The 22,913-nt window shown below is 40.5% G+C and overlaps 1 protein-coding gene across 2 annotated transcripts in view; it reads left to right on the forward strand.

Moving 5' to 3' along the window:
- The first annotated feature begins 1,003 nt into the window (after positions 1-1,003).
- The window catches only part of NEK7 (NIMA related kinase 7), a 67,256-nt gene continuing 45,346 nt past the window's right edge, over positions 1,004-22,913 (forward strand). The window contains exons 1-3 of one of the 2 annotated variants that reach the window (XM_063135234.1): positions 1,004-1,023; positions 4,632-4,717; positions 11,633-11,773. In XM_063135234.1, coding sequence (XP_062991304.1) covers positions 4,661-4,717; positions 11,633-11,773 — 198 coding nt within the window. In that variant the 5' untranslated portion in view covers positions 1,004-1,023; positions 4,632-4,660. Of the gene's footprint in view, positions 1,024-1,344; positions 1,465-4,631; positions 4,718-11,632; positions 11,774-22,913 lie in introns of those variants that run through there. The other variant, XM_063135227.1, reaches the window with a different exon arrangement.

A 22,913-nucleotide genomic window follows, 5' to 3' on the forward strand; every position in this document is an offset into this window, starting at 1 on the left:
GGTCTCCCAAAGGATCTGTATTGGGACCAATGCTTTTCAACTTCTTAATCAATGATCTGGAGTTGGGGCTGAGCAGTTTGGTAGCCAAGTTTTCAGATAATTCAGGAAGGTAAAAGCAAAAAAGGATTTTGAAGAGCTCTAAAAGGGTCTCGATTGGGTGAAAATGACAAATGCAGTTTAATGTAAATAAATGCAAAGTAATGTACATTGAAGACAAAGATCCTAACTTCATATAAACAAATGGACTATGGTTCACTTCATCAGAAGCACGGAGTGCTAGAGAAAGTTGATGTACAGTACATCCCTTGGGTGGGGTGGGAGAATTGTAAACAGAGATGTCAGAAGGAAATGAAACCCAAGAAGTACGGACTCTAGCGTCAAATCACAATATTAAGGGCGTTCCTTCACCGCACAGTTGTTGGTGCTAACACAAACATCCTGGCACTAGGCAAGCCAATTTACACTTGTCGCGCGATTTATTTATTTATATTTATGTATTACATTTCTATACCGCCCCACAGCCGAAGCTCTCTGGGCGGTTTACAACAGTTAAAAATGATAAACATTAGAAAGTATACAAAATTTAAAAACCATCCAAAAACATAAAAACAACAGTATAAAAACAACATTAAAACTCTTCATTCCGATTCAAGCCCTTTTCTGGAGGGCACCAAGTTGGGGAAGGCTGCCCTCTCATGCCACCGCTTCCTCCCTTGGTGGCCTCTCAAACTGCTGAAATCCCAGTCACAATCCAGCCCTCCCGTTCCTGCGCTCTCAAGGCTTTTTTACACCACTTCTCAGGAGGAGGAGAAAGAAGAAGGGAATACACCCCGCCGCCCTACCCACCCCACCCCACCCCGCCGCCTCCTTCCTCTTCCAAGCTCTCCGCCTGAGTGACAACCCAGGCTGAGCCAAGCGCGGCTTCGCCTCCCCGTCCTGTCACGCGTGCGCGCTGCTCCTCCTTCTCCCTCCTCCGCCAGCCGCCCTCTCTTGCACCCTCCGCCGCCAGGCGCGCGTTAGGCGGTAGGTAGACGTTTCTTTCGCTGCAGCTGGAGCAGCAGAGTTCCGGGGGGCGGGGACGGGATGGCTGCTGGCTTGGATACTTACGCGGGAGGCCGAGGCTTGGTTTGTTTCCGTCGTGGCTTTGGGGGGAAAAAACACCCACCGCCACCACACGCCTCACGCGACGCAAGAGCTCCCTCCTTCCCTCCCCCCTCCGGTCTCTCTCTCCTCTCAACCTTAGCGTCCCAGCCGGCCGCTCTTGCAGGAAGTGCCCGGACTTCCTGCAAGGGCGGCCGGCTGGGACGCTGAGGTTGTGGGGCTGAGGAGGAGGGAGGGAGCGAGCGCTGCGCTCCCGCGCCGCTTAGCCGAACGGTCGGGGTCGGTTGAGGTGCCCTTCTCTTTAATCTGGCCGAGCGAACAGCCAACTAACACTCGACCTCCTCGAGAGTAAGCAAGCGAGCGGTAAGCCTCCCCACGCCACTCTCCCCGAAATCTTCCGCGGGCGGGACTCCCGTGCGGCCGATGGCTGGGGAGGCTTCCCAGCTGGGGCCTGGATACGGCCCTCTATCCACATCCTAGTTTTACGCGACTTGAGGATGGACTTTAGTCGCTCTCCAGAGTTAGACGAGCATCTTCCGCCTTGCCCAGTCAGAGACCTAACTTTTCCGAAGAAGTCAGGCATCGCTGACGGTGCAATCAATCCTTAGCCGCATTACTCCGCAGTCAATTCCACTCCGTTCAATGGGGCTTCCTCCCAGGAAAGTGTGCGTAGGTTTGCAGCCGGAGAGTTCTTTGCGCTTTTCCTGAGAGGGGAACTTGCAAAGAGCTGCCAAAGTTGACCTCACGACGCACCCTAAATAAGTGTTGTCGGCGAAGGGGTGGGGTGGGGGGGACCCCAGTTGCTGCCTGGCCTTATTTCTGGCCTTATACCCACTTTCGTTTTTTGCGTGCTTTAGAGAGTCTGCTAAATTTTCGGCGTCTTCGTCGTTAAGGGGATGCAGTGGCATTTATGGTCAAAATTCTTACTTTTATAAGTTAGTCGGAGGGTGTAAGCGGGTTGGACTTCGAGAGATGATGATTTCTAGAGGCATTTTTTTGAGTCCTAAGTTTGGGGTGTGCTGGAGTCTGAAGCTACTGTAGGCCAGGCTTACAGTTCCTTTTCGTTTAGAAGAGAATAAACAAGTGAAGCATTGAATAAGATCCACTAATTTCCAAAATGGCTGCAAAGAGTGTTGGAACGATGTAAAACTGTTCCTTAGCATAGGTGCCCACAGCACTTATGAACATTTTTGCTACTTACCTAAGCTATGGGTTTGGAAACTTTGTGATCTTCAAGACCCCTTTAAATTCACACCCACACCCATTCCCCATTAGATTGCAAGGAATTCTGGGGTGTGTTATAACAAGTTCTCTCTCTGTTCATGAGGGATTCCAGCCAGCTTTGTCTGACCCCACCATGATTTACATGACTATGTTACAACCCTATAAGTACATATATCAGCTGAAGATGGACAGTGTCCTTCAGGAAAACTCACCTATCATGACAGGTGGTCTTATTGAAGAATCCCTGACAAGTTTTCAAGAAAACAAGGGATTCTTCAGCATGCAATTTGAAAACCCCTAGTCTGAAAGTTGAATGCTTTTTTTTTTTTTTGTAAAGAAAGACTTAAACAGGATTTTTTGTTAATTGAATTAAAAATTGTTAAATGACCCAAGCACAGGGCAGAAAGGGTATATAACGAAGTTGTTTGGCCAGATGTTATAATCAGTTTCTGTATAAGCTATTGCCTCAAAGATATGCGCTACTCATTTTAACATAAAACTGCTTGCCCCCCCCCCCCCCCCCCGCAATTGTTATGAGATGCAAAGTAGAGGGAGATGGTATTTGCTATGGAGCAGTTTTATTACTACTATTCAAGCAAAATGCAAAGAGCTCTAAGAACTGTTCTGTAGAAAAGCTTTAAGAGTTAAAAGGTGAAAATATTGATGTTGTCATTACTTCTGAACTATTTCAGCAGCTTAAAAACTTCAGGAAAGAGGAAAAATATAAAACAGTCATTTGAAGATGATTTATACCACCTCAAAAACTTAAGGTTAAGAAGAGGTTTTGATTATTTTTTTTAAAAAATGCAACCAGTCTGTTAGAAGCGTTTTCCTTTTGATGGCATTTCCCAGTTGAGTAGACTCCTTCGTGTTTCTAGGTTAAATATATTTGCATTTCTGGCTTGGTTTTAATAAGGATCTGTAGAAGATCCTTTTTGTTCTTTGCAACTAGCTTTTTTATATTGATCAGGTTGTTTTCACATTTGATTCTTTCTCAAACCTACATGAACTAAAGCAATGAGATTGGGAGAAAATCATAGCAAACAAATGTATTCAGTTTTTTTACTTTTACATGGATCTTTACTTACACTTTGTTGCTGGGAAATACATACTTGACCAACATGATTCTAAAGGATTGTCTGGTCTTTATAGTAAATCAGTAATGGTAATGTTTGGAGGGGGACATTTATCACCTTCTAAAAATGGGTTAAATTCAGGATTTACCTTCCTCAAGAGGAAGGGCTCCATTTGCAGAAGGTCCCTCAGCCCAGTTTTGGGGGATACCCTGATACCACAGCCCACCCCATAAAGCTGGAGTGGGGAAGTCCACTTCCGCCAGTGCAGTTAATCTCATTTAAATCGAGATCCAATTTTTAGGCTGCAGTTCTGTTCACATTATCTTGGCTAATACAGTGGAATTTATTTGTGAGCAAACCTCCATAAGATTGAGCTACACTGAATCTTATTTTATGTTTATTCTGTGTCTACCTACTTTGCCTGGCCCTATCCCCTTTCCCATCATAATTTGATGGTTTCCTGGTTTTTGTGCACCCCCCCCCCCCCGGTTTTAAAAGGTTGAACTGCTGTCTCCTAAGGCATAGTTATATGTAATAAGTGCTTTAAGTTACATTATTCTGTGTTTGTTTTGTTATTTTTGGCAGAGCCAAAAGGGGTGGTGCCAAGTTGTGTGAAAGTCTTGATGGATGGTATTCAATATCTTTTTTTTTTCTGAGCAGGATTTTTTTGCATTTTTACGGTGTTTTGTCAAACTTTAGGTTCATTCACATCACACGGTTTCTTACTACTAGATAGATCACTTGCATCTGAAAAAATGAAGAGTCTCCATTGAAAAAACAATACTGTGCTTGAGGCAATGAGAGGTGATAAGAAATATCTTCCTGTGGGATTTCATTTGTGATGGTCTAGATGAGCAAGTGATCACTTAAAGATTTTTTCATTGATTGATGAACCTGACTTAAGAGTGTGTTGATGATATTAACACTATTTTCATGGTACATATTTGGCAAGTGTAATGAGGAAAAAATAGGTAACTTCTTCATTCTCAGCCCTCTCTACATAAATCAAGCAAATGCAGCTGCAATTCCACTTACCTTCCCTCTTTACCCTCATCTCGGTGGTCTTCTGCAATGTCAAAGTCAAGATTGTAGCACTTTGGGGGAAAGTTATCGTCTTTTGCTAATGTTACCCTGTAAAACACCACACGAAGAGATGATGCTATATAAATAACACTAAGAAGAAAGGATGCGTGCAAAAATAAGCTTTCATTGTATCATATTTTTATACAGGTCATTTGAAAGTGTTCTGTTTTGAAACAATGGATGAGCAATCTCAAGGCATGCCAGGTCCTCCTGTTCCTCAATTTCAGCCACAGGTAGGATATTCCATTAAGTGCTAAGAATAGGCAGTAAGGCAGGGCTGCAGAAACCCTGGCCCATGAAGCCTCCTTGGTTTCCTCCATGGGAAAGGACGTGGTTTAAAAAAGTTCCCCAGGGGGAATCCCTGCTGCTATTTCTGGTGTGAGTCTGTGCCCCACTTGCCTATTGGGGATTCAGCTGGTGCTGAGAGGAGCCGGTGGGTTCCTTTTCTCCATACCGAAGAGAGGCTTGGAGAATGAGAAAATGTGCAGGTGGGGGTGAGGATGTCAGTGGCCCTGCCCATGTCCACTGATGCCATCTGGCTTTCAGAGGTTGGGGGCAGTCTGCCTCCCCCAAAGTTAGGTTTTGCACTTCTGTAGTACAGGGTGCATTAATGCAATATTTTAGAATAAAATGAAATGGAGAACTAATTCTGAAAGTCGTTTCTCTTTGTCATATCTATTATATACTACAGTCCTTGAAAGGTTATATGGATTTTATTTCTTTTAGTTTGTTTATTCCCTGTTAGAGTTGGCCTTTCCAGCAAATTTATTATTATTATTATTATTATTATTTATTTATATAGCACCATTCCTTTAAATTTGCACCATTCCTTTAAATGATTATTCTGTATTCTAGGACTAGAGGAGATGTGGATAGTACTGCATGCTATTAGGAAGTAAAGGCAATTCTGCTTGGGGAAAAAAGACTAACGGACACACCATTGCAAAATTAAAGTGGCGTTTTGGGGGTAGTTTTTCTTCTTTTTTTAACAAGATAAGGGATAGAAAGAGATAAATGTAATCTTGAAACTAATACCCTCTGAATTACAGGTTACATTTTCAAGCACTATTGAGTTGTGTTTTGAACTTCCTTGTCTTAAATTTGGATCTTTATTCTTTTACTTCCTAAACAATGGTGTTTGATTCCCCCCCCCCTCAATTTTTCCTAACATTCTGGAACAACTGCTGTACACAGAAGAAGAGAAGATGCAAGTGCGTTGAGATTTCTAGATTCAGTATAGAGCAGGGATCCTGTACCTTGTTTCTGTACTTGGAAGTGAGCTTTGCTGCAATCTTAACTTCTCTTGTCATAAAGCTGAAAGTGACAGATAACTCTACCTGTGCAAGACTTATTTCTCTGCAATGAAAGATTCAGGGGGCTTATTCTGCTTTAAATTAAGGTTCTACAAGACTGATGCAGCAAAAAGATTTCTAGTCAAGGAACAACAGGCAAACAGTGCATTAATGCTCTTCAAGAAAATGGCAAGATCTTAATCTTTTGAGGTTTTTAAAAGGCTGATTAAGCATCTGTTAGGGAAGACTTAGGCTTAGTGACTCTTGCTGCAGAGCAGAGGGTTAGATCTGATAATCCTTGAAGTTTGTCTTAGCTCTCTGATCTGTGAGTGGCCTTGTGTCAGGCAGGAGTTGACTGATGAGAGACACGTGTCTTATTTGACTAATACCAGAGAGATGGGAATAGGAAATTAGAACTTGGGACATACAGAATTGGAACAGCAAAATACTGTGGTGGAGAGGAAGCTAGGCTTCTGTGCAAGGTGTTTTTTGGATAATGGTTGTGCTAATATAACCCAGATCCCTGGATTGCATACTTTTCCATAGTTCTATGGGAATGCTACCGTGTTACAATTTCTTTCTGTTGTCAAATGGTGCCCCAAGAGAGAATGCATTTTAAGGCCAAGTCAATACAAAATGGTGCAATTATAAATGACTGAAAGAAACAGTAGCAAAGCAAAGTTTCCTCTTGGGTTTTGGAAATCATAACAAGAATGTGTTTGTGTGATTCTTGTACCTGTGTAACTTCCGGTGAGTTATAAAACAGTTATGCCCTGAATTTTTTGAGTGGGTGGAAACATTCTAATTACAATATTGAAAATTTGGCTTGATGCATAACAACAGTTTTTAAGTAAGTAAGGGAGTGGAAAAACTAAATTTCGTGGATTTCTGCAGAACTGTTCCTTTATGTGATGGTAATATTTTACTAGCCCAGTTCACATGTTGCAACAACACAGGTGTTTTTCTTAAACTCTGGTCTTTTGTCAATGTGTTAGTATGGTGGTGCATGGTGTCTGATTGCTCCCTCTATGAGTGGAAGCAGCTAAACAACCCAGGGACACTCCACCCCTCGCTTGTTTGACATGATGTGAGTGCGAATCAGGAACTCTGACTTGTCTCTCCCTTGACACGCCAGGGAAATAACCCAAGTTTTATTGTTTTGTTATTTCTCTGGCTTGGCTCTCTCCTGAGAGAGCAGCCAGGGACTGAGGATTGCCTATATGTGATTGGAAGATACAGGTTTCCAAACATGCTGTGGACATTTGTTGCTTGCTGAGTAGCACCTTTCTAGTGTATGTCCACAACATATTCCTGGGCATTTGGATGTACACACCTGCTTTTCACAGGGTGTAGGGCATAGCCAAATACGTACACAGCGTTCTCTGGCAACGAGGTTTGCAAATACACTTCAAATATTGATCTCGAACTCTTTTTAATATAGAAACCCATACAGCAGGCTAGCATAAACTGTGGTTCTCATTGGTGCAGGTGTAATTCTAAGCCGTTTTTTAGGGCAGAGGTGGGAAACGTGGCTCTCCAGATGATGGTGGACTGCAACTCCCATCAAACTTAGTCAGCATAACCAGTGGTGAGGGATGATGGGAGTTGTAGTCCATCGTCATCTGGTTGGCCACATGTACCACATCCCTGACCTAAATCATAGTTTAGAATTACACCTGCACCAATGTGAATCACAATTAATGCTGTGAGGGGGTTGCATATATTCTCCATCCTGGTTTAGGTTGACACAGTAAGAGAGATAATTCATGCTGGAGGAGGAATGGAGAGGTCCAGCACCTTCCTGCATCTTTGGAATTGCATATCATGCTTTGTAAGGAGCTATTATTGGGGTTGCCCTCTACATGGGATCAAATTAAGATAGGGCATTGATTATCTAGTTCAGCATGTGAATTAATTTTGTTCAAAACCCCCTGAACTCTTGAGACTGCAGAAGTCATTGCTGTTGTGTGTTTTTTTCTTTTGGTACGTGGTGGTTTAAAATGCAGTCCAATCATTACTAAAATGTATGTAATATGTTCTCTGACCAACTGATGCCCCCATTATGTATGAGTTTATTCTTTTTCCAAATTACATTGTGGCTGGGAGGGAGACCCGGGTGATAGTTGGAGATGTGCAGCTATGTTGCTTCTCATGTCAGGCCTCCACGTCTAAATTGTATGACAGGACACGGGAGCAGATGAGACAAGCTGTCACTCAGCCACACTGCCCTTTGAAGAAAGGCCATTGGGGGTGGGGGTGGGTGGGAAGGTGCTGCAAATGGGCTGTGAAGTTTACATATACTGCCCACTGTTAAACAGATTACCTCTAATGAAGTGTCTAATGCTCAGGCCATATCAGTCTAATCCTTGGTGGCAGTTCATCCCTCAACAGCCAAAAAACTACCGCCCTCTGGCCTTCTCTCGCCACTCTGGCCGCCAAACACAGGGAGGTGCCCGGTCTTAATAAAGCCAGACAGTGTGTGATCTGACATGCAAATGTAGGTCATTGCATATGTAAATGTGTGATTACAAACCTGCATGCCAAAACACATTAGTGAGACTTTGCTCTCAGCATGCGGTTGTCACACTGCCTTAGTAGTTCACGCTAATGTTTGTCAAGTTACTCCGCAGACAGAGGATGCAATTCCCAATTCAAATTTTTGAAATATATGCTGGTTAAACAACCACAAAAAAACACAAGCTTAATGAAGCTGCATTCTACTTCTCTGGAACATGAGTATTTCAATAATAAAAAAGCACTCCCCAAGTTTCAGTACTTTTACTCTGAATGCTGCCGATAACCTCATTAAACCTGAATAGGCGCCTTTGGAATATACGCCTCTGAATTGGTGCAATGCCATCTCTATCAAATCAGTTCCATATTTGGATGTTGATGCATCTAATGAATATTAATTTACTTTTGATCGTGTGACCAAGCTGAGAGGCAAAAGCCTAGATGCATTTCTAGTATCCGTTGCAATTCAAAGAAGACTAGTTGTATAGTGAAGAAGCATTTTGCCTCACTGCTGTTTGTGCTTTTAAATTCTAATGCAAGTACAGAATTGTTACTGTTCTATAGATCTTTTGTTACTCTTTTATTTGGGATGTTGCATGTACCAAAACCGTGTGCAAAACTTTGAAGTTTGTTTATTTATTTATAATACTTATATATCATAGGTATTAATAATAATTAATAAAATCTCTAGGCAGTTTACATAATACACTATACGATGCTAACAAAAATACATATTTTAGTCTTTACACCTAATAAGTTTGTAAACATAATAAATCATTAACAACTTACAACAAGAGCAATAAAATAGAGCAGCATCATAGTCAATTTCCAGCTTGGGAACGCCTAGGTAAATAAATACAAAATGCTTGGGATATAGAATAGAGAACAATCTGGTCTATTGCTGTCCCCCTCACAAAGGAAAAATCAGTTGAATACTCTACATTAATTTGTTGGAGTGTACCATATGTAAAAAGGCAAACTGTTAAAAAGAAATTTGTAGATCTTAGTACTGTTCTTTCCTTCACCAGTTTACTGATTTGTTATTAAATCTATAGATAGTTGCTTAATTCTGGTCTCTTTACAATATATGACTTACTGGTCACAGATAACATCATAGCATGAATTTGTGTGTCCCTCCAACACTGAAAGAGCTTGTTCTTGTTCTAGTCCAGTAATAACCTATATACCAATTTGGTTCAAAGCTGGACTTCAGCTGCAGTTGCCCACAGAATAATTTGTCCCATTTCTACGCCCATCCCCATGTTTTCTCCCTATATGCACTGGGAGGGAAAGTTGTTTTTGATCTTCAGATAATATTAAATTGGCTGACAGGCCACACTAAAGCACACATACACACGTGTGCAAACAATGTTTCTCTTGTATGTTGCAGCTTTTCAGTGCTGCACACTGAGAAAGGGTCACCGTACAGCACAGAAAGGAAGCAAATTGCCCTTTGAAAAAGAGAGCCTTTCCATGCTATGTGGTGATTTGTCAGCCTGGAGTACACAAACACAGTGCTCATGAACTGCCCATGGCGGTAGAGAGCAACTACTCCTGCCACGAGCAGTTCACTACCTTTCATTGTATGTATGTGGGGTGAATGGTGTATGTGTGTGTTTATGTGCATCTGGGCAAGCAGCCATGTTATAGTGGCTGTGGCCTACTCACTCCTGGGATGTGGCCTCCAACATGCTTGCCTGGAACCAATTCAGACCTTGGGACATAAAAGCGTCCCCACCCCTGCCTTAAATTAAGATATCAAGCCAAAGGGACCAATCAGAGGATTCATGTATGGGCAGGAAGGGTATGAGTTCATGGCGTTGCTGAAAGGAACTCGTAGTCAGGAACTGAGGAGTACTGTAATTGTTTTTATTGTTACTGGCTTTTATTGTTTTAAATTGCTGAAGTGACCCTTCTACCATGGTCCTGAGGCGCTGTTGCCCATGGCCTTAGGACACATTAGTTCATAAAGTAGAAATGTCCTCATTACCACATGCAAGATAACCGTCTTTTACTTTCTAGAAATCCTAAAAGGTAATAAATGCCGGTTATGGAGAGGGGAGGGGGGAACCTAACCTTTCAGCACTCTTTGATCTATGTTTCCAAAGTGGTGTGGGAAATGTCTATTTGTGATTTTACAACACTCTGATAATGTTTAAATAAATGCAGTTGGGTCTCATAGAAAGATGACGTGAGGAATTTCCTGGGGGCTGGCAGGGCTGGTGCAGGAACTTCAACCCCCCCCCCCCCGGCCTGTGCTGTGTGTTCAAACATAAGTCCAGCACCCCGGGTTCAAGCTGTGGGGAAGTAGCTTCCAGACTGCAATATTAGCAGCATGTTGTTTACAAGTTTTACCTGATCTTCAAACCTAAAAGGTTTCTAGAGCAGCTCATAATTAAAACCAACCATGTAAAACTACAGCCATTGCATAAAAAGAACAAAACACAATAGAACATAGGAATTGGACTTGTGTGTTTAAGGTTTTTGAAAAGTATGTTAAAGGACAATTAATATTCATTAAGCATCTTGAATGAAATGTTTAATTGATTCATTTATAGTCCACCTTTTTACAAAAAGTACACACTGGGGTTGCCTAAGAAGTCAATGAAATGCATAAAACCAAATAAGCATGCAACTTAAAAACTAAACTAAAACAACAGTATCAAACCGCAACAGATATAACCTTTGCCCAATTAAAGAAAACCATTTTCACCTCCCACCTGAATGCAGACATTGAAGGGGCCATGGCATTTTGGAAGGCCATTCCACATCCTGGGCATCTCAACTGAAAATACCCTCTTCCAGACACCTATCTACCTCATTTCGAATGTCATGGCCAGGCTCATATTGGGAGGATTGGTTCTTGAGGTTTTCTAGTCTCAGTCTATTTGGGGTTCTGAAGGTGAAAGCCAACATCTTGAATTGAGTCTGGAAGCAAACTGGCAACTAGTGAAAGCGATGGAGTTTTTAGTATTGGCACAAAAAACTTAGCAGGGGCTAGTTTTAGATTTAAAGCACTGTAACATAAATTCAGTTTAAACTGGCTGCATACAGAACAAATCCAATTCTAAAATGAGCATTAGAAAATTCAGAACGAATACAGACACACTGTTTTTCAAACCCCATGATTAGGTACTACTGGCAAGAAAAATATTTCCCTTTTCCTGCCAACACGTACATTAACTTCGCTTTCTCTGCGTAGCTTCTCTCACATTCATGTCCTTAAAGCTAATGATATGAACAACTGCCTGTTGGGAAGAAAAAAAAGGGTAATTGCACATACTCCAGTATGTAATGTATGCTTTATGTTGTTAAAATGTTTTCTTTTCTTTTTGACCACAGAAAGCCTTACGACCTGACATGGGCTACAATACTCTAGCCAACTTCCGAATAGAAAAAAAGATTGGGCGTGGACAATTTAGTGAAGTTTACAGAGCGACGTGTTTGTTGGATTGCGTGCCAGTAGCTTTAAAAAAGGTGCAGGTAAGGATGCCTCAAACAATACAATGATGAGAACTTAGATATTGATTTTCGAGTGATTGCTTATATGTTATTTGATATATTAGGTAGTAGTAAACTGCTGTTTCCAGATTCTTCAATAAAGTCCAGGTTGCTGAAATAACGTTTTATGAAAAGGATGATGATGATGATCCGAAGAACAGTATAGGCAGGCTTGATGTCAGCGTGCAGCCTCTTCAGGCAGCTTCCAGGGTCCCAGCATTTTTGTCAGTGCCCAGCACTGTGCAGGCTCATGGCCAGAGGCCCCTGCATTACACGGCTGAGTCTGAAGCACCAATTTAATTTCCCACAATACCCCAAACATATTGACCTAGTTCACACAACACGCTGCAGTTCCTGGTTATTTAACTCTGGAATTGCTGGGGACAAGCAAGGCAATGAGCGTGGTGCCTCCTTCATACTCAATGTTTCTGCTTTCAATTAACAACCCTGGAATGCCCTGCTCTTCGGTTTTCTGACATGTGAACCTAGAAACTCTGGGTTGTCTATAATCAATCCAGAGTTAACCGAACAAGAAACCATGGGTTAGTATTGGGTTAACTCTGAGTTGTTTAACCCCTAAACAACCCGGAAGTCTGGGTTCTGATGTTATGAAACAACCCAGTGTTTCAATGGGGTGTTACCAAGGTTGTTAATTGAAGGTGGAAATGGGCATGGGTTGTTTGATAGTCCAAAGCAGCCCAATGCTACTTTATAGCATTGTGGGGAATTCTGAATAGTGACTCTAGGTCACTTAATGTTTATTAAAGTGCTGCTGCCTACTGTGCCTTTCAGTGGGTAAACAGAAGAAAGAGACCTAACATTTTATAAAGGAAGTAGACCTTGAAAAATCTTACCTCTCTTTTTTGCAAAGAACTTGAAATATATTTGAAGTCCGCCTGGCGCCTACATTGTACTCTTTTCATCTCCAACTGAAGACCTTTTTATTCTCTCAGTATTTTAACACTTAATTTTAACTTAAATTTAAATTTTACTGTTCTAACTCTGTATTTTAATCTTATATCAATTTTGCTGCGTGGTTTTATTCTGGTTGTGCTTTTTATACTGTATTTTGTATTTATGCTTTTAACCTGTTGGTTGCTTTATTATGGTTTTAATTTTTGTGAACTGCCCAGAGAGCTTCGGCTATTGGGCGGTATAAAAATGTAATACATAAATAAATAATAAAGAAAAGAAGTTTAACTTGGAATTTTAGGTAAAAAAAGAAGCAGATGGCAGGAGGCCACCTGTGCTTGGTAACCCTGGATGCAGTAGCCCCATATCTGCCCTTATCAGGGCACCAGATTTTAGATAGATGTGTGTGTGTGTGTGATTGTGTATCTGTCAGTGCAATTTTTATGCCTCGTACTGCAATTTGGGTGCCACTTTTAAAAGAATAAATGACTAGAAAAGAAAATGTCTTAAGCCCTGCACTGAGTTGTATTACTAGCTAGTACTGAAGAAATGCATTAAAAAGAAGTTCAAATCATTAAAGAAATCACTTAAAAACAAGGTGGATTGATTTAAAGCAGCAACAAAAAAGGTTGGTTTAAATCACTGAGTCTCCTCCCACTGAAACTTTTACATGTATTTCCTGATCAGTGTTTCAGAACTGACCACTGGGGCATGTTAATTTACAATTAAATAGAGTATTATTTATACTGTTCTAGTTATACAAGCAGGCTTTTATTTTCTTTGTCTCTCTGTTGCATGTTCCCCCCCCCTTTTTCCTATAAAGGGAGTGTCTTTAAAATATCCCATATAGGGTGTTGCTTAGAATCTGCACCTTTGACAGTTTCAGGTTAACAGTGCAATCCTAAGGTTAACTGTGCAGTCTTAAACATCTTTACTCAGAAATACATTCCCCATAGTTCAACGGGGCTTACTTCAAAGCAAGAGATTATAGGATTGCATACAACAAGTAGATGCACAGTGGAGAATTTTGTCTAAAAATGACATGCCTATAACTGATAGGTTCACACAAGGTGTGAGAGTCACAGGGCAGACTAGAACAGTTTATTTTCATCAGGTGAAAAGGAAATGCCTATGTTTGGTAGGCAAAGTGTCAATAGTCATATTTGAGAAATGATCAGATTGGTTCTTCCTTTACAAAGAAAAGCCTCCTTTAATTCAACTTAGAGATTGATTCTGGTCAGAAATTAACTGTACAGCTACATGTTTATATTTGAACTACTAAGTAGAAGCTTAGTCTTTACATTAACAAATTCAATTTAAATGTTTTAAAAAATCCATTAAAAAAATTAATAAATATCGATTGCATCTATGCCTTTGGACATGTAACTTTAGTCAGAGAACCAGAAACTGAAAGCCCAGAACTTTCAAGAAGCAAGGGCTGTTAGTTCGAGCTATTTCCATGAAATGATTTCTTATCAGCGTGTTTGAGTGTGATAGAGCCATTAATTCATTTTTATGATTCTGTAAGTGTAGGCTTAGCATGCTATCTCTGGTATTCGAGGCAGTAAGCCTGTGTGCACCAGTTGCTGGGGAACATGGGTGGGTGCTGTTGTACCATGTCCTGCTTTGTTGGTCCCTCATTGATAGCTGGTTGGTCACTTTTTGCTGGACTAGATGGACCCTTGGTCTGATCCAGCATGGCACTTCTTATGAGACAATTGTACTTATGTTATTTTTAAGTAAGAAAAATAGTATTTTTAATGATTTTTATAAAAAAATAAAAAAAAACATTTTTATATTACTGTTTTTTTTCTCCATCCTGCATAAAAAGAGCTCCGCAAACTTCTTAAAATAAAGTTAGCCTATGGACTTGAGTAAGAAATCTTCTTATCCATGTAGATATTGTCAGAATTCCTGCAAATGATAGCCATTGTTTATAAGGTTAGGCCCACTATTCTGGTCATAAAGATGCATGTGGCAGTGATGGTCAAAGTGATTTGCTTCAAAGCAACTACAATAGCAGACTGAACAAAACAAATCAGTCAAGGCCATACTGAGTGACAGTCCCAAGAGTGCCGGCCCTAAGGACAGTAGGGCAGGTAGTTCTTCATAGCTTCTGAACAATATTATATATAAACAGACTGCAGTAATGAATCTTCCAGAATGTTCAGTAAGGAAGGCACTCTTGCCCCTTCCCATGGATAGGAATCATTGCCCTTGTGTGTGCGCGTTAAAGCAAATACCTTCCTGCTCAGTTCTCTACAAACAGCTGTGAGAACATCAACAAATTCTTTGTATTTTATGTCTCCGTAAGCCCCCCTTCTTTTCTTTTTTTTTTAGGTTTTATTCCTTGCTCTTTGATAGCTAGTGTTATAAATATTGCTTCATTTTAATTGGAATATTTCTCTCTCTCCAAGTCCTGTGTGCTGTGGTGCAGTGAGTAACTTTCCAAAAGTTCCTTCAGGAGAGTGGAAAGTCCCTACAGAAATTTGGATTAGTGAGTCATTCTCCAGTCCTGCTGCCATCCTGTAGTTGTGCTAATTCATCCCCTTACCTGGCAGGACACCCGGGTCTGATTTGTGATGTTGACACACTGTAGCATGATGGAATGTGGGTGGGGTGTTTTTTGTACCCCAGTCTAAGCACTTTGTAGGACCAGTTATGATTAGGATTAAACTATGTCATTTATTTAACAAAAAATGTTCAGACCTTAAATTGAATTATTTCAGAATGCTCTGCATCTGGAAGACTATGGAGCAATAAAGCAATGCTGAAACTTTCTAGGACATGCTCATGTTTCAAAGTGCCCTTTCTTTTTTCTTTCTTTTTTCTTAAAAAAACTTCCTAGTAGACCTAACTATATGCTTTTATTGTGGTGTAATGGAAAGGAAGGGGGCAGAGGAGGAAGTAGGGTAGCATTAAATCACAACATAAAATGTCAAACGGAGCACAACTAAAGCCTGTAGAGGGGTGTGTGGGTGTGTTTTAATGAACTATTTTTAAACTTAAGAATGCAACGGGATTTTGAATTGCACAGGAAGAGGAACTTTTTTTTGTTTTGTTAAAGATGTATTGCTCTCCATACATTATGCAGTTTTTAGCCAGCCTGGTCTACCCAGGAATTAGGGTGAAATGCTTTGCCAGAATTCTCTCCATTGCATTTTGTGCCTTAAGTAGTTCCATGTTTTTTCCTTTCATTTCAACACTTAATACCTTGTGTTAGAAGATCATAAAAGGATTCCTTTTATCTGGCACATAGATTAATTATTCATTATGCGTTGTCAGTGAATTGCCTCTTGAGGATTAAATTAGAACTAATTAATCTTAAGGAAGAAAGTTCTAGTTTCACGCTATATAAAACTATGACTGGCCATTTTGTTTTCCTCATGGGCTATCATTTTATTGCTTATGTGTTTCTAGGTAATTCCACAGACTTATTTTTATGATTCTACAGGTTGTGGTATATTGCTTAAATGACCTGCATTAGAAACATTAAGTTTTAAGATCCAAAAGATCAGATTGCCATTCATACATTCTGAATAAAAAGAGCATTGCTCTGTAAGATCAAACAGTAGTGATCTTAGAGAAGCATTAAATTTTGCAGAAAAAAGAAACTGAACCACTTGTAGTTGGGGGTCTTCCAAAAGAAGTACCCTTTTGAGTTATTTTATAAGACTTCAAAAGTTGAGGTTTAAATTTAGTCATTAGATTAAGAACGTAAGAAGAGCTGTGCTGGAACTGACCAAGGCCTTTCTATTCCAGCATTCTGTTCACCACAGTGGCCAACCAGATGTCCCAATCAGAAGCCCACACACAGGATTTGCATGTAATAGTACCCTCCCACTGTTTTCCCCCAGCAACTTTTATTGAGAGACAAACTACATCTGATACTGGATATAATATATAGCTATCATGACTAGTAGCCATTGATAGCTTTAGGAAAAAGGAAAGGAACCTCTCGTGCAAGCACTGAGTCATTACTGACTCTTGGAGGGACGCCAGCTTTCGCTGATGTTTTCTTGGCAGGCCTTATAGCGGGGTGGTTTGCCGTTGCCTTCCCCGGCCGTTATTACCTTTCCCCCAGCTAACTGGGTACTCATTTTACCGACCTTGGGAGGATGGAAGGCTGAGTTGACCAGAGCCGGCTGCCTGAAACCAGCTCCGGCTGGGATCGAACTCAGGCCGTGAGGAGAGTTTCAGCTGCAGAAACTGCTGCTTTACCGCTCTGCACCACACGAGGCCACACCGTTGATAGCTTTACTCTCTGTGAATTTGTTTAATCCCCCTTTAAAGCTGTCCAGGTTTGTGGCTGTCTCTACATCTTCCACAGGTTAACAGTATGCTCTGTGGAGGAAAAACAACAACTTCTTTTTATCTACCTTGATAAGAGAGACAAAAGCTGAATTTGGAAAGTAGGATTTATTTATTTATTTATTTATTTATTGCATTTTTATACCGCCCAATAGCCGAAGCTCCCTGAGCTGTTCACAAAAATTAAAACCATTCAAAGTATAAAACAAACAGTATAAAAACATGATATAAACATCTCAATCTATTCACTACTCAGAGTTTAGCCCCATCTCTAATTACTATTTCTGCATCTTCCACATGTAAGTCACAATATACCTGGGCCAGTTTTTGCCATCCATATATAGGCATGCAAAACATAATTTTTAACTGCTGGTGGTTTCTTCTCAGTACCAAATTACCCAAATTGGCAAGGCCTGACTTGGTGGCTAATGCACTCCGTGTTCTGTGTGAGTCCTGAAATGGGAAGACACTTAGATGTTCCTCAGCTCTGAATATTTAGTGGTGCAGTGACCAGTCTCCTGTTAGTCAGAAGGGGTGTGTGTGTGTGCGCGCGCGTGTGCGTGCGGAGGTAGGAAGTCGAGAAGTTCCAAGAGCCTTCTTGTAAGAGGTTTGCCTGGATTCTTGATCTCATTTTAGCATGAGATGAAAATTAGGCTGTTTAGCTTTCTAAGTTTAATTCATTTTGGTTTGGCCATTGTTTTATGTTGCTCATTTTGAAATGTTTCTTTTAGATCACTGTTGTATATTTTAATTTTTCCTATCTTGAAACTTCTGCAAGCCACCAAAGAAACTTGTTAGAAGGGTGGGATAAGAAGGCCTATAATTAAAGAAATAAAGAAATAAGTAGTAATTAACAGTCTGGAGCCCACTCCCACAGCACCACAGCAAGGGGCAAGGAAAAGCACATTGTTTCTCCTGCTAGGGGACCCCAGCCACAATTCATCATAAGGTTTTTAATTTTTAATTTTGTATTGATTTGTTTTTGTTTTAATTTATTCTAAGCTGCTCTGAAAGACTTACGTCTGGAGAGCAGGGTATTCAATCCTGGCAATAAATAAAATAAGTAAAATCAGCTTGGACTCTCATCTTATTCACACGCTGCCGTCCCTCAGACTGTGGCTGGAGATTTCTTTCTACCCTGAACATGTGTGCTTTTATTTTTATTTATTTAGATTTTATTCTGTTCTATCTCAAATGCTCAGTGAAACAAACAAAAGCCCATACACATCCCAGAAACATACATATAAATAACAGATTGCAAAGTTTAGATTTTTGTAAGACTTAAATCCTTTAAGATTCCAGTCTAGAAAACTACAGCCTTCAAACCCATACACTTCCACCTCCTTGCTTCTTCTCCAAATGGATACCCACCCCTCGCCCAAGCTACCAATATAACCACCTAGCTCTACGTTCATTATACAGTATACAGACCAAGGCCTTTCAATGAAAATATTTCTTTCACCCAAATTAATCCATTCCTCAGCATAATCCTTTCCCTTTTCCCATGGGAAATCGTTGCCTATTCTTCCTCTCCCCTATCTCATTAATCATTTTTTATCCAGAAAATAGACTGTATTAGAATTTTCTTCCCTGCGTATATCTAGATAATATGTATAGATAAACTTGAAGCATCATGTAGATACATGATAACTGTGCAAATATTTACATTGGCTTAGTTTACTGTTAGAAGTTGTTTTCTAATTACTCAGCAGTTTATTGGGCAGTTCCAGATTGTTTCCAGCCATTTTTTTAAAAAATAAAATAAAAGCGCTTTAGCTTCAGTCCTTTCAGCTTCCCATGAAAGGCTTTAGTAGTTCTTAAAGTTTTGTCGGATGAAGAAGCAGGTATGTTTACAGGTCCTCTGCAATGCAGAGAGTGAAAGAAATAGAATACTTTAATGCATCAATGTTAGTTAACTTCACATTCTGGTAACAAATTGCCTTAAAATCCTTTAAAAGGTCTTTGTGACTCCCTATTCCCTCATTACTTCCTGACTAATTGTTTTCAAAAGAGTTTAAATCTGTATGCTAAGTGGAATATCTGAGTTTATTTTATTTATGATTACAAAGCCCCTTGTGGAAAATAAGGTATTGGGAAGTATGACACCCATCTTAAGGCTGTCTAATTTCACTTCTAAGTATTTGAAGCTCTTTTGCTGGTTGATATTAGCCAAGCAAATGGATGCATTTATCATAAAGTCAGTAGGCTGCAGTAGTTTGGGACTGTTGCGGGAAATGGTAACACAGTCTTATTAATAGTGTGTTAATGGGCTCTTCCACAGTAAACCACAAACAAAGAGCAACTTCTCTTAAATTGTAATCTGGGCTTTAGGAATTCTCCTAAGGCAATCAATTTAATCAATACCAGGTGCTGTGTGTTGCTTTGACAAACTTGAAAGAATGCCCTTTATAAAATGGCTTCTAACTTTCCACCCCTCCCAGCATGATCATTTTAGTACTGTGCATCCATTTCTTGTTGGGGGAAAGGTTTGGTATAGATCATGCCCAGCACAAAATTTTACCCGACAAATTGATTGTAAGGGAAGCAATGCATGAACATGTCTTAGGAAAGGATCAGCCACACACTGGACTCTTTAGGGTACAGGTAAGTTAATTTTAGTTTCTCCTAGTTTATTTTTTATTTTATTTTATTTACTAAAATTCCCTTTGTTTTGAATTTATTAAACAAAAGTCTGCATAGTATCTTCTAATCAAATGAAGTTCCATGTATGCTTTTTGAGGATCCCAGCAACTAGCAGGTGCTAGCTGTACCATGAGAAATTGGCAAGAGTTGCACTGGTGTACTTTAGGGTGTGGCATTACATGAGTAAATTTAAATACTTTTTTTTACTATCTAAATAATGATGATGTTACACTTACTTCAGTCAAGGAAGCTCGTAATCTTGGCTTTATATTTGACTCCTCGCTCTCCTTTATTCCTCATATTGAGGCAGTAGCTAAATCCTGTTGTTTTTTCCTGTATAATATTGCCAGGATTCGATCATTTTTGTCTGTCTCTTCTGCCAAGACTCTTGTTCATACATTGGTTATTTCTCGGTTGGACTACTATAACCTTCTTCTCACTGGCCTTCCTTCTTCTCACATCAGTTCGTTGGTTTCTGTTCACCACTCTGCTGCTAAGATCATCTTCTTGGCTCGCCGCTCTGACCATGTTACTCCACTTCTGAAATCTCTTCATTGGCTTCCAATTCACCTCAGAATCCAATATAAACTCCTCCTGTTGACCTACAAAGCTTTTCACAGTCTAGCTCCTTCCTATCTTTCCTCTCTCATCTCACACTACTGCCTCGCTCGTGCTCTTCGCTCCTCAGATGCCATGTTTCTTACCTGCCCAAGGGTGTCTACTTCCCTTGCTTGGCTTCGTCCATTTTCTTCTGCTGCCCCTTATGCCTGGAAGTTCAATCGCGGTTTTTAAAGCTCAGCTAAAGACTTTTCTTTTTTCTAAAGCTTTTAAAACTTACTTTTATACTGTTAGTTTTACTCTACCCTGTGCCTGTTTGGTGCATTCTCTCCCCCTTCTTATTGTTTTATTATGATTCTATTAGAATGTAAGCCTATGCGGCAGGGTTTTGCTATTTTATTGTTTTACTCTGTACAGCACCATGTATACTGATGGTGCTATATAAATAAATAAATAATAATAATAACAACAACTTTGGGAGCAGGGTAGATTAGGACCATGGTGTGTGGCTGTCCAACCAAAAATCACCCCTTGCAGCTGATATTAATCCCAGGAGAGAAGCTTCCTATGGTGCTATTGGCAGTTTCCCTCCTGAGGCTGATAGCCGGTTCAAGGGAGGGGCGAGGGTCAAAAAATCCTCTCGGTGCACGTCTAAATTTTACTCCCCCCCATGGTTATTAGTTTTATAGGAAAAAACAGAATGTTAAATGCACTCAATGTGCTTAACGTCACATTTGTTTTGGCCTTTAGACTACCTTCTGCCCATACCTGCTTGTATGCTCTTTAGTACCATCAGTCCTAAAAGACGAAAAGGGGTTGTTGCAACTGCATTAGTATGTAGAGATCTTTCAGATGCAGAGTATAGGTGTCCTAGCAATACCACATTCCAGCTGCTGGAAAGGTCACTCGTGAACTGAAGCAGTTTAAGTGGAGCAGGGCATCAGAGTGGGAGCCTCAGATCAAGATCACAGTTGATATGACAGAGGCAAGGCAGGATACAGCTGGTTTTAAGAGGCCCAGGAAGAGATTAGGAAATAGCCTAGGGAGGCAGAGAAATTATAAGGGAGGTGGGAAGCAGAGAAAGTGTCTGATGCAGGGTTGAAGAAACATTTGAGCCACACTTGTCTGTGGTCAAGCTTTCAGGCCCCATATTTCTGTGGTGTGTAGGCTGGGTGCAAAGTTATACAGGTAAATGCAGGCAGGTATTCACACAGCCATCACGCCACCCCCTGAACATTGTGGGCATCAGCACTCTCTTGTTTGTGTTCCCAGCAATTGTCACAGAAACATATGCCCCTGATACTGGAGGTAATATATAACCCTCATTGCTAGTACCCATTGATAGCCTTATCCTCCATGGATTTTTCTACTAGCCTTTTAAAGCCATCCACCTTGATGGCCATCACTACATCTTGTGGTAGAAGATTCCACAGTTTAACAATGCGTTTGTGAAGAAGTACTCCCATTTATCTGTCCTGAATCTCCCACCACTCAGCTTCGTTTGATGACCCTGAATTCTAGTAGTATGCGTGCAGTTAATTTGTGAATGGAATGTTGGAAAGAGTTTATTGAGCGATTGCTTTGGGTTGACAGGAGTGTCTCTTTCCCATCACCCTGGGAAAGTAGGCTAACTTGTAAAAACTGTTGCAAAACATGGGTAGCATGTTTGTGTGAAGTGTGGCTCTCACAGTTACCAGACAGCTGTTATGGACAGAGCTCTCTTATCACAAGAACCTGCTATCTATTAGTGATATACAAGCTTATTACGGAATAATGATCACCTCAGTTAATCTTGTGAATTAGCCTAAATCCCAGTAAAATAACAGCTCTACTGCTTAAAGCAATTGTGGCTGGCTAAATCATTATGAGTGCTGTCCGAGGCATTTCTTCCATTTCAGTAGTGAGCCTCTTATGAACAGGATGTGCTTTGTTTAAAAGCCGTTACCATAGATTTGAGGTGTGAGGCCTAAATTACAATTGTTGAACTTTGCAAATATTAGGTAAAATCCGGGATGCATAATACTTACAATATAATATCTATTGCAAACAACTCTTAAGATGACAAACATTTACCCGGCACTTTTGTAATGTAAGCACGATACGCATAATGAAGTATGATTTGGCAAGGGAGGGCAATGCTCCTGGATTAAACACTCTTTGCCTCCCTTTTCTATGTAAGTCTGCACAATTCATTCCTGCGTTTGGGCTAAACTATATATTATATTAAGCATGCCAGTTAAAAAATGTGATTAGGACCTGCCCACTTCTCTTTTCTTAACAAAAGCAGGTAAAGAGGGGAGCTGGTCCAGATTGGGACCATGGTGTGGGGGGAGTGTAAATTTAATCCTTTCCTTTGTGTAATTTCCCTGCTAACCCCACCCTCACCAAAGCTACTATTTGCTGCAGATAAATCCTTTGTCATGCACTTCAGGCATTCTCTTACTGAGTTTAACATTTGGGACTGTTTAGGTATTACTTACTTGGAAAAAAAGATCAACTTGGTAAAAGTGTCCAGGGAAGGGCTCTTGCAGGTCAATCTCCTGTCCTGCTCACATGGGGAAAAAGTAACTTCAGATCCAGGCTTCACTGTGCTTATTTGAATCAGCCCCTCTGACCCCCATTATTTTTCCAGGGATGGATCAAGGACCTAGGCCAGGGGATAACTGTACAATCAGATGTGGTACAGCTAGGTCCAGAT

The sequence above is a fragment of the Elgaria multicarinata genome, chromosome 1, assembly GCF_023053635.1.
Source record: "Elgaria multicarinata webbii isolate HBS135686 ecotype San Diego chromosome 1, rElgMul1.1.pri, whole genome shotgun sequence".
NCBI lineage: Eukaryota > Metazoa > Chordata > Lepidosauria > Squamata > Anguidae > Elgaria > Elgaria multicarinata.